Source organism: Colossoma macropomum, unplaced genomic scaffold (assembly GCF_904425465.1).
Source record: "Colossoma macropomum unplaced genomic scaffold, Colossoma_macropomum, whole genome shotgun sequence".
Classification (NCBI taxonomy): Eukaryota; Metazoa; Chordata; class Actinopteri; order Characiformes; family Serrasalmidae; genus Colossoma; species Colossoma macropomum.
In genome coordinates, this window is record NW_023494794.1 from 28,358,531 (window position 1) to 28,373,889 (window position 15,359).

A 15,359-nucleotide genomic window follows, 5' to 3' on the forward strand; every position below is an offset into this window, starting at 1 on the left:
CAAACGAATCGGAAGCTGCGAATAAGTAACTAACTTCAGCCTCATTATATCGATCTGAACCAGAATACACAAATGACTTGCAGCAGCTCGAAAGAGAGAGAGAGAGACTGAACACACCGGGGCCGAAGCAGAAGAACCCAGGGTGAATGGAAATTGACGGTGTCAACAACAAACTACTTGCTACTCTGCTCACCAGTTTATGGGATAGGACAGTGAGGTGTAATTGTGATCTATCACAGCTCCTCTGATGAATAACCTTACTCACATGAGCTCTGAGTTTTGCTGACTGTGTGATGCAACACCGCCAACCCAAACAACACGAAAGGCATGCAGGGCGGAGAGGTACATACAGGGCGTTGTAAGGAAAAAATAGTACACATTTAGTGCGAATTTAGCACTATTTTACCATTATCAGCGTGACATATAAAACCTTTTAAGACACATGTAAGTTGAGCACAAGGAAAATATACAAAACCAGACAGAATAGATACACATTGCAAAGGAGAAAGTTCAAACAGCCTTGCTGGAAATGATGTTTACAACACAGTCAAACACAACAAGCAGGGAGGTACCGATACAGCCCACTGAAAACGAGAGAAAGGAGGTTTAAAAAGAGGAAAAAACAGTCAAGTAAAGCATACAGAGCACAAGAGAAGTTAAGAAAGGACAGAGATATGGATGTATACAGTTTTTTAACCTTTCTATATTTTTCACATATTTTACAGTGGCTTAAAATAGTTGGACAAGTATGTAAGACTGCAGCGATGGAGGGAGTACAGCCACTCACCAAGTGTGTATATAATATTTACCCAAAATAATCACAAGAGTCACAGTGTCTGAAATGTTAGTATCCATATTGTCCTTAAAGTAGATCGTATCACTGCAAGTAAAAGGAGGAATGTTATCCATTTTTAATGATTACCAAGTACGATTATCAGACCAAAACACATGAACATATGAGCATTTAAAATTAGATGGTAAGTAGTTTCAGCCTCTGTAGAACTAAAGATGCAAGGATCCACTTCAAATATAAATCTTTACTGTTAAAAATCACTAACTATATTACTGATGCTATTTTAAAATGGGCTTCTTTAACTTTAGGAGCAACAGGACATGTTATATAAAAGGCTTAAAGGAGCCTCTATATTATAACATACAAAGTATAAATTAAAGTTCCCCAAACTTTCTCTTTGAAAACCAAACAAAGTTTTCTATTATCATTAAGTTATCTATTTCTATTGTTTGCTTTTGTCAAGCAAATTAACATCACCAACTCTTAGAGGAGCACAATCGGAGAAAAACACACACTAGCCACGTTTACGTGCAGCCTAATAATCCGTTAATAACCTGACTAATAGTTCAAACGTCCATGTAAACACCTCAATCGGAATAGACCAGTCAGATTAAGGCCATTCGGAATAAACTTTCTATCCGATTGATCAAGGTGGGTAATCCTGTAAATAATCCATTAAATAGAAGAATAATATCGGTGTAAACGCCTGTATCTGATTACATTCCCTATCGGAAAGTTTAAGTACGTTCTGACCATGTTCATCGCGTCATAGTGAAAGTTTATACCGTTCAACATGGCGGAGCAGAAACTGGTCTGCAGAGGAGACGAAGTTTATGCTCTGATCTTTAAAAGACGGCGGTGGGACGGATGTCCAGCTTATGTGTCTCAGAACACGACGTCTTCCTCTCGGCCTTCTTTAATAAGGACATGTGAAGGACGTTTTCCTGAGTCTAACATCATTCATACATCATCTAAACCGCGAGTCTAACATCATTTTAAAGTAATTAAAAACACAAGCGCTGCTCACTGCTGCTCGTCTCATTCTGACTGGATTCGCGCGATGCTCATTGTCATGGTAACGTCTACACTAAGTGGTTCTCTACATCTACCCGTAATTTTAGATCAGATTACTTGTAGTGAGCATGTAAACGGAGATTTTCCATCAGATTGTTGAGTAGAGTGAGATATAAACAAAGTCTTAATCTATAATCTGAATGTATTCAGTTGGACTGGTGAAAATCTGCTTGGTATCATTCGAGGTGATAGGACAGAAACTGCTTTGCACATTTTGTCATACCCTTTTTCTTGAAATAGTAATTTTATACTTTCTGGTAAAATCTTTGAAGGACAATAGGAGACCATCTCAATAAATCAGAAACAAATGTTACTCCACTGTCATAACAGTCAGCTTCAAAAATGGATTTTCTATTAACGGTAAAAACCCTGTAGTTTTACAGTAAAGAGCTGTGTGTTGAGAAAGTGTGGGTAAATATATTTACCATAATGTAAAGCTTGTTTGTGGAAGTCAGAAAGTTACGGTCACTTTCTGGTGGGCTAAATCAAACGTCCTCACGGGCCTCACATTGGGCAGCTCTGGTCTAAATTGTTTATCCCTCTTTATAAATTTACATACATTTTTAGTTTATTTTATGGCTTGGATTCTTGTTTACTTTGTATTTTTACTAATATTTTTGTATTATAATTGTTTGTCTCTCTTTTTTTGCTTATTAGTTTTGGGCATTTATATGCATTTAATATTAATTTGTGTGCATGCATAAAGACACTACTTACTATCACAGATACCCCAAAACAAGATTTCTTTTTTGGCTCTAGATGTTTATTATTAACAATGTTTATGTACAACATCAAACTCTTATTCCAAAAAAAGCGAGTAAAATTCATGTCCACAGAATTTTTGTGGAACAAATCATATATACCAAATCTGATTTAGTTCCTATTTAACAACATAAGACGATGTTTATGATGAGGTTAGTATTGTTAACGAAAACCACTGAAAATGGAAGCTATCAGTGAAAATCAGTACTCATTAACTATAATAAAAATACAACCAAAAGATCTGAAAAACATGAAAACTAAGCTTTAGTTTTTGTGTTTTCACTGCATGGAGGACAGTTAAGAAGTGGATTTCTTCTATGCTAAACCCAGTAGATGGAGGTGGAGACGGCTTAAAGGAAATCTGTCAAACTGGCTGAATATAAAGTTCTACTGTGCTGATTTCGGTTTGCAAAAACAGCAAAATTCCTTAGAAAGAAACAAATATCCATCATAACGCTAAAAACCTAAACTAAAAGTTAAAGTAAATAAGAACTAAACTAAAACTATTGCTTTTCAGGAAATAAACGCTCAAACTATTAATGCACTCATAAGACCAACCGAAACTGAGCTAAAACTGCAAATCAAACCGAAATGAAAATAATAAGTGCTGAACATTTCAGGGGTACAATAACTCTGTTTTACCTGGAGTCACACAGTTTAACTGTTCCCAAAACAACCCAGAACCCAGCGTAAAGAGGCTGAGTGAATGTGGTGTGGACGGTGTGTAGGAGGGTCATTGTGTCAGAGACACTGTAGAAGGACAGAATTCCTGCACTGTGATCCACATACACTCCTATTCTGGAGGACAGTGGGGCTGAGAGTGCAGTCTTAATCTTGTTGTGTTGGAAAGTGAGAGTTGGAAAACACTGCAGACTCCAGGACTGATTGTTGCGTCCAAACACACACTCATCACCCCATCCTTTCCTGCTGATTCCTTTATATGAGACAGATGTGGAGACAAACCTCAATTCCGCTTCGCTCCACTCAACCTCCCAGTAACAGCGTCCAGTCAGACTCTCCTTACACAACACCTGACACACTGAGTCAAATCTCTCTGGATGATCAGAGTGACGCTGTGATCCCCATCTCCACCTCACCACTCTGTTCTCCTCAGAAAGGCAGAGTTTACGATTTACTGTGCTGGGATCCAGAGTCAGCTGACAGAAATCTAAAAAAAGAAAAACTGGTTCTTATTCATAAATTAAAATGTACAGATTCTAAAAGACAAACACACCTGGACTGAGATACATTCACACTAGTGCTGAAACATTCAACATCATCAATAGTGATGACAAATATTTCTGTGGCCATGTGAGCAAATAGAAAAACAACCTGATCACTGAAAACTGTTCTATATAGAACTCATGGTCCTAAATAGGACCATTGCCTTGGTCCTACCTACCTTTTTTTAAGTGTGTACAACATATGAAAGCCTGACTTGCTAAGTTTTCCACAGAAGCACAACGTTACCTTCGATCACAGCACAAGAGAACATGCTGGTGTCGAAGCAGCAGAACGGTCAGTAAATGGACAAAGCTAAAGTTAGCTTAAAAATAATGGCAGTGCAGTTCACAATTACTTGCATAACACAAATCAAGTGGCTGACCAGTTACCCTGAAGAGCTAGAGCATTAATCTACGTATTTATTATTACATCACTTATTTATAGCCATTGCTAATTATTACTGTAGCTTAAAATTACAAGCAAGCTTAGAGAAAGTGCCATGTTTTTTTACCCTGGCGGTAATTTAGCTCAGATTTATTCAGTTTGTCAGAACATTTTACTGTCATAGCTCTGAATTTACAGGCTACATTAAAGCCCATTAATCAGTCATTATTAGTAGATTCATTCACATGAATAATTAACTATAAAAATATTGCAGCCCCAGTATTTTACAGTTTGTCCAACGTCTACCAACAACACAAAATGCACATTAATGGTTGAAAAAGCATGTGTGATTTACACATACACTGCAGAAAATCTTCTCTGGTCTTTGGCGCTGAAGGTGAAATCACTCGACCTGCAGCAGCTGTGGAACCTGAAACAAAAAGGTCAGACAGACTGAGTGAGACAGACCCCCCACTCTCCACCCAGACAGAGAGAAGAAAGCAGAAGATCTACAGTAAAGCAGTGGTGGTGGTATGATTGTGGTACAAGTCCAACAGGCACGTATGCCAGTGGCTCACCCAGGATAACTTCCCAAATGTCCTCAACACAAAACAGAAGGTTTCACTTTTGATGTATGAGGGAAAATCTGCAGTAGAACATGAAGGGTTTAGTTTTCACAGCTCCGTCACATAATTTCACCCCTGCAGTTACTGCAGCATAAGCTTTATTTCTGTTAACAGCTCCAGCAAATGATCATCATCATCAGCAGCAGCAGCGTCATCATTAACCGCTTAATCCAGATAGGGTCGCGGTAGCAGTTGGGAGAGCAGATAATCACAGACGACCGTGTCCCCTAGAACTCTGGGACCCCCAGCTGCTCAAAGGCCAGCTTGGAGATATAATCCTTCCAGCAGGTCCTAGGACGACCTAGGGCTGGGCGATATTGCAAAAAAGTAAAATCTTGATTATTTTCAAATTTATTAGCAATTCTTGATTCCGTTGCATAATGCCATTGAAAAAAGACATTTTCTTCTTTGTACTTTAATTTAAAAGATAGTACTTTAATGCAAAAAATAGTAACAGCACCACCTATAATTATTAAATTGTGCAAATAGGGGTTACTTTTAATATCCTTTAAATATCCTCTTGCAGCTGGGCGAACTCCGCGGACGAAGACGCTAAGCGACAGTGCCTGTGATTGGTCGGTAAAAAAAAGAGGCGTGCCATGAAACAAAGATGGACAAATTTGAGGAGCTTCGGCTTCAGCAGACACACTCATATTTCACTGTGAAACGTGTATTTGTTAAATAAACAATGAATATCTCCTAAATGTAAGATGCTAAGTCTGTCATTCAGTAGTACTGACTAGTACTGAGCTCCAAAACATATATGTTATCTTATATTTAGGTTCACAAGAGGACGAGGCTGAAGCTGGCTTTGTATTCACCGACTTCTTTTTTTGAATTTCCCCGTTCCACCTTAAATGGTGCCAGTATTCTGAACTCAGATGTCACCATAGTTAGAACAGTGAAAGAATCGTGTTCCAGCGGTCATGAAACTTATCATGAAATGTCACAGCGCCACGTGGAGCTTCCGCGACAGGCAAACGCAACCACAGAAAGTAGGCAAACTTGTAAGCTCACGAAGGCACTTTCGGCTTTGCACAACCCTTGAGAATTTCGTTTCACAAGAAGTACACCGAGGCCTTAACAACGTTCCCAGCCGCACTGAAAACTCGCTCATTTTCATCGCGTTGTTTCACTCGTTGCTCCCATTCCACTGGGTGTGATTCGTCGTACTGCTACATTTGGTTGCAACTGTCTTTCAACACAACTTGCTCTTTACATGAATTTGTTCAACATCTGGTTTTCAAATCCGTACCAGTTCCACACCTCTGAACTGATTTCCACCTTTCTTTGGTACGAGCTCACTTTTCTGCGAAGTGCCGCTGGCCTCCATCTTGGAGTGTTTGTGTGTTTTTTTTCTACCGTGCGTGGCTGAGGTCAGTGCAAAGACCTGTGAGAGGCGGAGTTTTTTAATTTAAGATGCGTTTTTCATACATCTTGTCATACATCTTGTTTTTGTTGGTATTTTAATTAAAATACAAGCAATGTAAACTTGTACAATCTTGATTGTCACATTTCTAACATCGTGTAAAAACGTTAATTCGAATTAACCAAATTAATCGTGAAAATCGTTCAGCACTAGGACGAGCCCGGGGTCTTGTAGGCCGTGCCTGGTACACCTCCACTGGGAGACACCTAGGGCCGAAGCACCTCAACTGGCTCCTCTCAATGCAGAGGAGTAGCGGCACTAATAGCCCGACACCCTGCGAGGAAAGCTCATTTCCACCGCTTGTATTCGTGATCTCATTCTTTTGGTCATTACCCACAGCTCATGACTATAGGTGAGGGTCGGGATGTAGCCCTCTTCACCACTACAGACCAGTACAGTGACCGCATTACTGCTGCCGCCTGTTCCAGCCTGCAGCTAATTTCACGATCCCTCTTCCCATCACTGGTGAACAAGACCCCAAGAAGACACTCCTCCACCTGGGGCAGGTCCTTTCCCCCTACCTGGAGTATGCGATCCTTTTCCAGGCTAGGACCATGGACTTAAAATTGGAGGTGCTGATCCGCACACCAACCGCTTCACACGCTGCAAACCACTCCAGTGAGCACTGGAGGCATCCATCCATCTGTAAAAAACCTTGGTGTAATGATAGACCCTGATCTGTCCTTCGACACACATATAACCAAAATTACTAGAACAGCCTTCCTGCATCTCCACAATATTGCTAAATTGAGAAATGCATTTTCTCTACAGGATGCAGAAAAGTTAGTTCATGCATTTATTACTTCAAGGCTAGATTACTGTAATGCCCAGCTGGCTGGATGTCCCAGCAAAAGTCTTAACAAGCTTCAGCTGGTCCAGAACGCTGCAGCTAGTCCTTACTAGAACCAGAAAGTTTGACCATATCAGCCCAGTTTTATCAACCTTACACTGGTTACCAGTTAAATTTCGCATTGATTATAAAATTCTCTTACTGACTTATAAAGCTCTAAACGGACTCGCCCCTCAGTACCTGAGTGAACTTCTCTCCTACTATGAACCATCACGCCTACTTAGATCACAAGGTGCTGGCTTACTATTAGTTTCTAGAATTAATGAAGTTACGTCAGGGGGGAGAACCTTCTCATACAAAGCCCCCCAGCTTTGGAACAGTCTTCCTGTTAATGTTCTGGACTCAGTGTTTAAGTCTAGGCTAAAAACTTACTTGTATAGTCAAGCCTTTGGTAATTAGTTTGCCCTGTCGGTTCTATACCTGCCAGAGTCTCTGCTGCTCTGCTAACACTGTAATCTGTGATCAGTCTCCCATTACAGAACTGACTCTCTGTGTGTTTTTCCTTTCTTTCTTTTCTTTGCTGAGTTGAACACCTGCCCATCCTGTGCGTTCTGATGCTGCTGCCTCTTCTGATGCTGCTGCCACTGCTGCCAGCCCTCTGGACCGGCTTGACCACCATTGAACTTCATGCTGTACAACGCTGTGCAACCTCACCCTCACAACCTGACCCCACTGATGCTGCTGCTGCATGAACTAAACTAATCAAATTAATCATTTGCTCCACCTGTTTTCCCTGTTTTTGTACTATAATACTTTATACTAACAATGTTTACTATCCGGTGTCGACCAGAGGAGGATGGGTTCCCCTTCTGAGTCTTGGCTCCTCTCAAGGTTTCTTCCTGTTCCCTTAGGGAGTTTTTCCTTGCCACTGTCGCCATTGGCTTGCTCATGGGGGCTTGGACCCGGATTTCTTTCTGTAATGCTGATTTCTTTGTAATGCTGCTTTGTGACAACACCTGTTGTAAAAAGCGCTATATAAATAAACTTTGCTTGCTTGCTGACCTCGGCTGCACCTTGATACCCTGTCCATGAATATCACAAATAGGAGCAGAGACAAGGCACAAACTTGGCGGAGTCCAACGCTAACACTGAACGGGCCTGACTTTATGCAGAGTGTACAAACAAACTCTCACTCCAGGAGTACAGAGATTGAACGGCCCGGAGTAGTAGCCTCGGCACCCCATACTCCTGGAGGACCTCCCACAAGACATCTCGAGGAACACAGTCACAAGCCTTTTTCAAGTCCACGAAACACATGTAGACTGGGTTGGCAAACTCCCATGCCCCCTCAACAATCTGTGAGAGGGTGAAAAGCTGGTCCATTGTTCTAAGGCTGGGACGGAATCCGCATTGTTCCTCCTCAATCTGAGGTTCGAGCTGTAAGCATTTCTGGGCGAATCTCATCCACCCCCGGTGCCTTGCCACTGAGGAGCAGTGACCTCTAACATGAGCATTGAAGTCTCCCAGCAAGACTATGGAGTCTGTAGGCAGGGCCCTTTCCAGAACCCCACCCACTCGCTCCAAGAAGGCAGAATACTGTGACCTGTTGTTTGGTGCATAAGCACACACAACAGTCAGAGTTTTCCTCTCTGCGATTTTAATTTGCATTGAGGCGACCCTCTCGTCCACCAGGGGAAAATTCCAACTGCAGGGTAGCCAGCAGGGGACTTGTGAGTATCCCCACACCTGCCTGGCGCCTCTCACCCTCTGCAACTCCTGAGTAGGAGAGGGACCAACCCCTATCAAGGAGTTTGGTTCCAGAGCCGAAACTGTGGGTGGCGGTGAGCCCATCTACATCTAGTTGGTACCTCTCAACCTTGCGCACAAGCTCCGGCTCCTTCCCACTAGTGAGGTTACATTCCACGTACCAAGAGCCAGTTTCCGCCGCAGGAGTCTATGCCACCAAGGGCCTCCCTGCCATTTCCCACTGCCTATATGGCACTGCACCGGTCCCCCATGCTGGACCTTGCGGGCGGTGGGCCCACATGGTCCCCCCATGTTCAAACTTAGGTTATATGAAGTGTTTCATCCTGGACTGCTTTTTAAATGAGACACAATACACAGCAGCCAGCCAGAACAGAGCTCATTTACATATAAAAAAGGTACTATTTTTGTGGCCCCTGTCTCTGTGGCCCTTGAAATTCTCCTAATCCACCGCCACACTTACACTTATTACACTTATTATAATTAAAAAGAAAAATTACCTTATTCGCTTTTTTTTACTTTGAGGTAATTTTGAGCATCTCAGTTTAGTATTTAAAAAAGTACACTTTATTATGATTTTCTTTGGTCTATCAGTGATGAGGTAAAGAATTCCATGCTTTTCTCAGAAGGAAGCTCCTCTTACTCTGTGCAGGGATTTGACTGAATTCCTTCTTAAATTGCTCTAGACGCTCTTTCAGATCAGAGAGAGATTTCCTCACTCCATCAAATGACTGCTGTGGACGGACAGTGAAGCTGGACAAGGCCTCAGATCCAGAAGAGACACAGAGAGACTGGAAACTCTACAGAGAGAAGAAAAAATAGAGTAATCAAACACACTATATGTCCAATCCTGTCCAGACAGTCCTTCTAATGAGTGAATTCAGCTTTGAGATGCACTCATTACACCCATGAGTCTAAGGTCACCATGTCCAGTGCCAAGCGTGAGCTAGAGGATATAAAGTGGAACTGCGCTCTCTGGAGTGATGGAGCTTCATCCAATACCTTTGGGATGAGTTGGAGTGATCCAGAACCGACCATCCAACATCAGTATCTGACCTCAATAATGCTCAATCAAATCCTCACAGCAACGTTCCAATATCTAGATTAAAGCCTTCCCAGAAGAGTAGAGGCTGTTACTGCAGCACAAACTCACTATTAACACCTTCATTTCAGAAGAAACGCTGGACGTCTACAAACCTTTGGACGTATAATGTCTCTCAAACCAAATCAGATGAGTGACAGTTACCTGGAGGAAATGGATGTGATCCTCAGTTTGTGAAAGCTGCTCCAGCTCAGTGTTTCTCCTCTTTAGATCAGCAATCTCCTGCTCCAGGTTCTCCAGCAGTTCTTCAGTTTGACTCAGCTCAGCCTTCTCCTGAGCTCTGATCAGCTCTGTTACCTCAGAGCGCTTTTTCTCGATGGAGCGGATCAGCTCAGTGAAGATCTTCTCACTGTCCTCCAGTGCTGCCTGTGCAGAGTGCTGTTAAGATAGACAGATAGAGAGAGAGAGAGAGAGAGAGAGAGACTGTGACTGTTTCACATTTTTTCTCTAATCCAACTCCCAGTTCTGCTGTACACTCTTAAAAAGATTTTTTGGTACTATATAGATTTTTTCACCGAACTGCAACCTTTCAGACGGGACATGACAATGTTGAGCACTTTTTGCAACGTCACAGAACACAAGTCTGAAGTCCACAGATCTCCACAGAGTCCACAGATCTGCAGCTCACAGCTCACCTTAATAGTGTTCACAGCCTGTTTCAGCTCCTGTAGCTCCTTCTCCTTCTCCTGGAGTCTCTGCTGAAACCTCCTCTGTAGCTCCTTTAGCTCACTCTGAGAAGAAACACATTATACTGCGTATACATCAGAATATGTTTCACATTAGATTTTGTTTGTCACAGCTAAACAGGGGTTGTTAGTAACCCAGTTCCATTTTCAAGTACTTTCTTGACAGGTTTATGCACGTAAGATTTTTGCTGTACTTCATCTTCACTCAGCTGTAGTGATTTAACTTGACCAAAAATGATAAACAGATAACTTAAAGACCAAGTGCACTTTGCTTGCTAAAAACAGTATAATTAACAACGCTTCCCTGGATACTCTTCTCATAATCTTGAAATACAGCGGTCGCAGGAAAAATAAGGTGGACAGGAGAGCTCGATACTTAAGTATCTGTTTTTGGAATGGTTCTTTTACTTTTTACTTTTACTTTTAGGCTACTCAACGCCTCTGCTAAACAGTAAAATTTCACTTTGCTCCAAAGAGAGTTACCAAAGCTTAAAATTAAAGATTATTAAAATGAAGAGGTTGGACACCCCTGTTCTACAGCAAACATGTAATTGACATAGAACCTTTACATTATGTAGAATTATTATGTAGTATTAAAGAGATCTTTAGAGAACTAAAAGTGCAACTTTTAAGGCCACGATGCAGCACAAAGCACATCTATAACATAGATTAAAACTTTAAACATAATGAATTTATCACATTTGATATCAGCAAACTAGCTGCTCAACTCAATGTTTTCCAGTTTTAAGTTGAAAAAAGTTAGCAATGTTAGCTGCTAGTGTTAACAGACCTCACTGCTAGATAAAATATGCATATGTCGTGTTTGGCATGCTGGTATGCTGGTTGACCAGCTAAACCAGCCCCTGATCAGCACTCGACCAGCATGGAATGCATGTTGGTCTGTGCTGGTCTTTTCAGGGCAGTTTCAGGACAGGGACAGTTTTGATTGCATTTGCGATTAAAATATATTCTGTGCAAAGATATTCATTCACTTGCAAGTGTGATTGTTTGTATTGTTATCACCTGGTTTTTCCTAATCAGTGAGAGAAACATACTAACCGGAGACTGCAATAAGAGACAATTCACTAACTTACTGTGTATTATGTTACTGTCCTACCACAAAACATAGCTAGCTTGCTTGGTGCCAAGGGTGTTATGTCAAGAATACGGACACATTGTCAAGGAAGCTGTGCACGGCTGTTTCTCCTGGTAAGCTAACAATGATAAGTGCATTAACGTATAGGTGAGTTTATGCTTGAGCATAAAGAATCTTGACATGTCGTCCACCAAGTAGAAAGACCCTGTTTAGAGGATGATGAGCCACCCTCATCATCTAAAATGTCACCAGTTATGGCCAGTGTTAGCTCACATGCTAGCACAGCTGACCACCTTCTTAGCCAACACAAACATTTATCGGTTACAACCCACCGGCACTAGTACTTATAAAAGTAAGTGTAGAGCCCTGACTATAGGTATTGTTTAATTTAGTGCAGTAACTGTAAAATGCTGAGTAGTGTGCTGTGGTGCTAAGAGAAATTGAACAGTGAGTGTGTTCACATGCACTCAATAATTCGATCAAAGCAGTTATCTGATTATTCAAATAGTCATGTAGACAGCACACTCTGATTTCTTAGATCAGAGTAAGCGCTAGAAATCCGATTAAGAGATCCGATAAAGAGAGCTAGATTTTAGCTCAGTAATCAGATTTCTCAGTGCATGTAAACTCTTACTCTGATTTCTTTCGGATTTCTCAGTCTGCGCATGTGCAAAACAGACGGTGGTACCAGAAATAAGTGAGCAGCGTTTCTGCAAGACGCAGCAAAACACGTTTGGAGTGACTCTGAAACTGATTACATGCTTGACGAAATTTAAGATTTAAATTTGTTACTTCTAGATGTGTATGTTACCTCTCACCTGTTTCTGGGTTCTTTCTGCTACAGCTGGAACTGTATCGTGACCTTTGTGTTCATGCATCGTACACAAGTAGCAGATACAGCTCTGGTCAGTGCGGCAGTAGATCTCAATCAGTTTGTCGTGTTGAGAGCAGATCTTCTCTTGTAGCTGACCGGACGCCTTGACCAGCCTGTGCTTTTTCAAAGCAGGAACTTCAAGGTGAGGCTTTAGATGATCTTCACAAAAGGAGGCCAAACACATCAGACAGGATTTGACAGCTTTCAGTTTTCTCCCAGTGCAGAAATCACACTCCACATCTCCAGGTCCAGCAGGAGGAGCAGCTTGACGGTCTATCTTCAGTTTCTCCAACATTTCAGCTATAAAGTAGTTTCTGCGTAGAACAGGCCTCGGAGTGAAGGTCTCTCTGCACTGGGGGCAGCTGTAGACCCCCCTCTGATCCTCCTGATCCCAGCAGCCATTAATGCACAGCATACAGAAACTGTGTCCACAGGGAACGGTCACTGGATCATTTGGCAGATGCAAACAGACTGGACAAATGAACTGGTCCTGATCTTCTGAAATACCGGCTTCTGCCATTTTCCTGGGTCAGCCTGAGAGAGAGAGAGAGAGAGAGAGAGAGAGAGCAGCAGTCTCAGATCAGTTTTCTTCCCTCTGAACTGAGAGACTTCCTGGCTCAGTGTTCCTTCAACTATGAGAGAGATAAGGAGGAAGAGGAGGTGAAAGAGGATGAGAAGGAGGAGAAATGGCAAGCAGTTTCACTTTTTAATCCATGAGAATTCATGGCTGAATTGATGGGAGGAAGAGTTTTTTACTAGTGTGAATTGGCATATGGTACCTCAAGTTTTACAATTAAAATTCAATTCTAACATATTGAAATTCTGATTATTACATGTTCAAATTGATTTCAAATTGATGGAGAAAATTTAATTGTGTGCAAATTGAATTATTTCATGTAAATATAGAAAACTTTTTTATACGTACCAGTTCAGTTTTCAGTGGTAATAAATCTTGTCTGAATTGGTGCCGACAAAACAGAATACAAATAGTACACAAACAACATAAATAAATGTACTCTGCAATCAACATAATATGCAATGCTCACTGGAAGTTCATCATCAAACATTTAAATTCATTTGAAGTTGAAGAGCAGAATGCACTACTGTGACTAATAGAGTATTTTATAAATAATCCCCATTGACTCTTTGTTAGACATATTATGCCCTGTTAGGGGTCATGAGCCAGTATTTTAAGACTTATGTAAAGCACTAACCTGCTAGAAAAATCAGCATGGACCCCTATAGCCGGACACCATCATAACTGACGTGTTTTGGAAGCTGATAAGGTGGTCAACGTGAAAAACCAGCTTAGATAAGCATGGAATTCAAAGTGCGTCTCATCTAAGTTACACAACTGGCCGCTCACGGTGCAGAGAGAGACAGCAAGGAGCTGAAATTTTAAATGTAATCATACCCACCCTCAGCTATGTTAGCCTCATGGAGCAACAGCTAGCCATGCACACTCTGCAATGCTTTTGAACATTGTGTACATCAATTCTGTGAATTATTGCTTTATCTGGCTATAACCAGTGATGAGATGCCTTTATTTTTTTTGCTAGCCTTTAGCATGTTAACCAGCAGGCTAACAGAGTGAAGTGTGAATGGTTTTAAAATATGAATTATTTTAAAGTAGTTTATTGCTAGAGCTTGTAAACAACCGCTCTGATTCACTCTGTTTACGTCTCACACACTGAATTATGCAGACATGGAATTCCTTTTTAAAGTATTGGGACTTTCTGAAATGTTAAACCAGTTCTTCACTTCAGAAAATTCATGCATGAAACACTGCACTCTGGCGACATCTGCTAGTCAATAATCAACACACTTAAAACCAAATGATTGACAAGTGCACATATTTTCACTGAAGTGCTACAGTATCCTGAAATAAACAAACCTGAATGTGTCTAGAATGTGAGGCCTTCATAAGCAGCTCTTTATTCCCTGCTAGAAAAACCAGCATAGACCAGACTGATAGCAGGAGGATAGTGGGCCACTGTTGGCCCACTGATGGTAAAGCTGGTGGTCCACTGGCATTCTGCTCAGCGTTTTCCGGGCAGTCCACCGGTGTTTAAGCAGAGCAATAAATAAAATTCCACTCATTATTGCTCATTTTCCACTTACAGTCCAATTTACTTATTTTTCCTTCCTTCTTTTCTTTAACGAGGCTGAAGTTAGTTACTTATTCGCAGCTTCTGATTCGGTTGGCTCCTTATTTCCTTTAATTCATTTCCACCGTATAATTTAATTGCAGCTAGTTTAAAGTATAAGACTGAAGAAAAGATTTAAAGCTAGACATAATTCTGAATTTAATGTGATCAGATCAGGGGGGAGCTAGAGCCTATCCCAGCGGTCATTAGGCAGAAGGCAGAAAAAAATGAATAGGAAGCTGAAATTTGGTTGATATTGAAAGCCTTATTCACATCAGGCCAGAATAATTCCATATGCTAGAAAGACTATACTTCCCACTATAAGGAAAACCTAGTTTTAGCCTGAGCTGTTCTAATACATTAAAATAACTGGCAATATACCACTTTATGCTGCAAGGCACACAAGTAAAAGAAAAGGAAGCTGATATTCCAGGTGGATAATGAAGGCCGTATTCATGTCAGGCCAGAGAAACTACATATCACAGGTAGAGATTCGGTCTCCCACTGTAAGGAAAATGTGTTTTTATTCTGGCCCAAGCTGATTTACTACTAAAATATAATTGCCAAAATGGCACACAGAGAAGTGGTACCTACAGGTAAATGAATAG

At 41.2% G+C, this 15,359-nt stretch overlaps 1 protein-coding gene across 1 annotated transcript; it reads right to left on the reverse strand.

The window, feature by feature from the left end:
* Positions 1–2,051: 2,051 nt before the first annotated feature.
* On the reverse strand, positions 2,052–13,124 carry LOC118814888 (tripartite motif-containing protein 16-like). Its single transcript, XM_036580746.1, has 6 exons — positions 12,549–13,124; positions 10,584–10,679; positions 10,093–10,326; positions 9,490–9,646; positions 4,599–4,667; positions 2,052–3,797 (listed from the first exon to the last, which is right to left on the reverse strand). The coding sequence occupies exons 1-6, from the start codon at positions 13,122–13,124 to the stop codon at positions 3,268–3,270; spliced, it is 1,662 nt and encodes a 553-aa protein (XP_036436639.1). The 3' UTR covers positions 2,052–3,267.
* Positions 13,125–15,359: the final 2,235 nt, after the last annotated feature.

Excerpts from the sequence above, each read along its gene's own strand:
- LOC118814888 (XM_036580746.1), bottom strand. The coding sequence starts at position 13,124 with ATGGCAGAAGCCGGTATTTCAGAAGATCAGGACCAGTTCATTTGTCCA. Across the intron at positions 4,668-9,489 it reads CAGTCAAATCCCTGCACAGA|GTTCCACAGCTGCTGCAGGT; the intron begins GTAAGAGGAGCT and ends TTTTTGTTTCAG. Across the intron at positions 3,798-4,598 it reads CAGAGAAGATTTTCTGCAGT|ATTTCTGTCAGCTGACTCTG; the intron begins GTATGTGTAAAT and ends TTCTTTTTTTAG.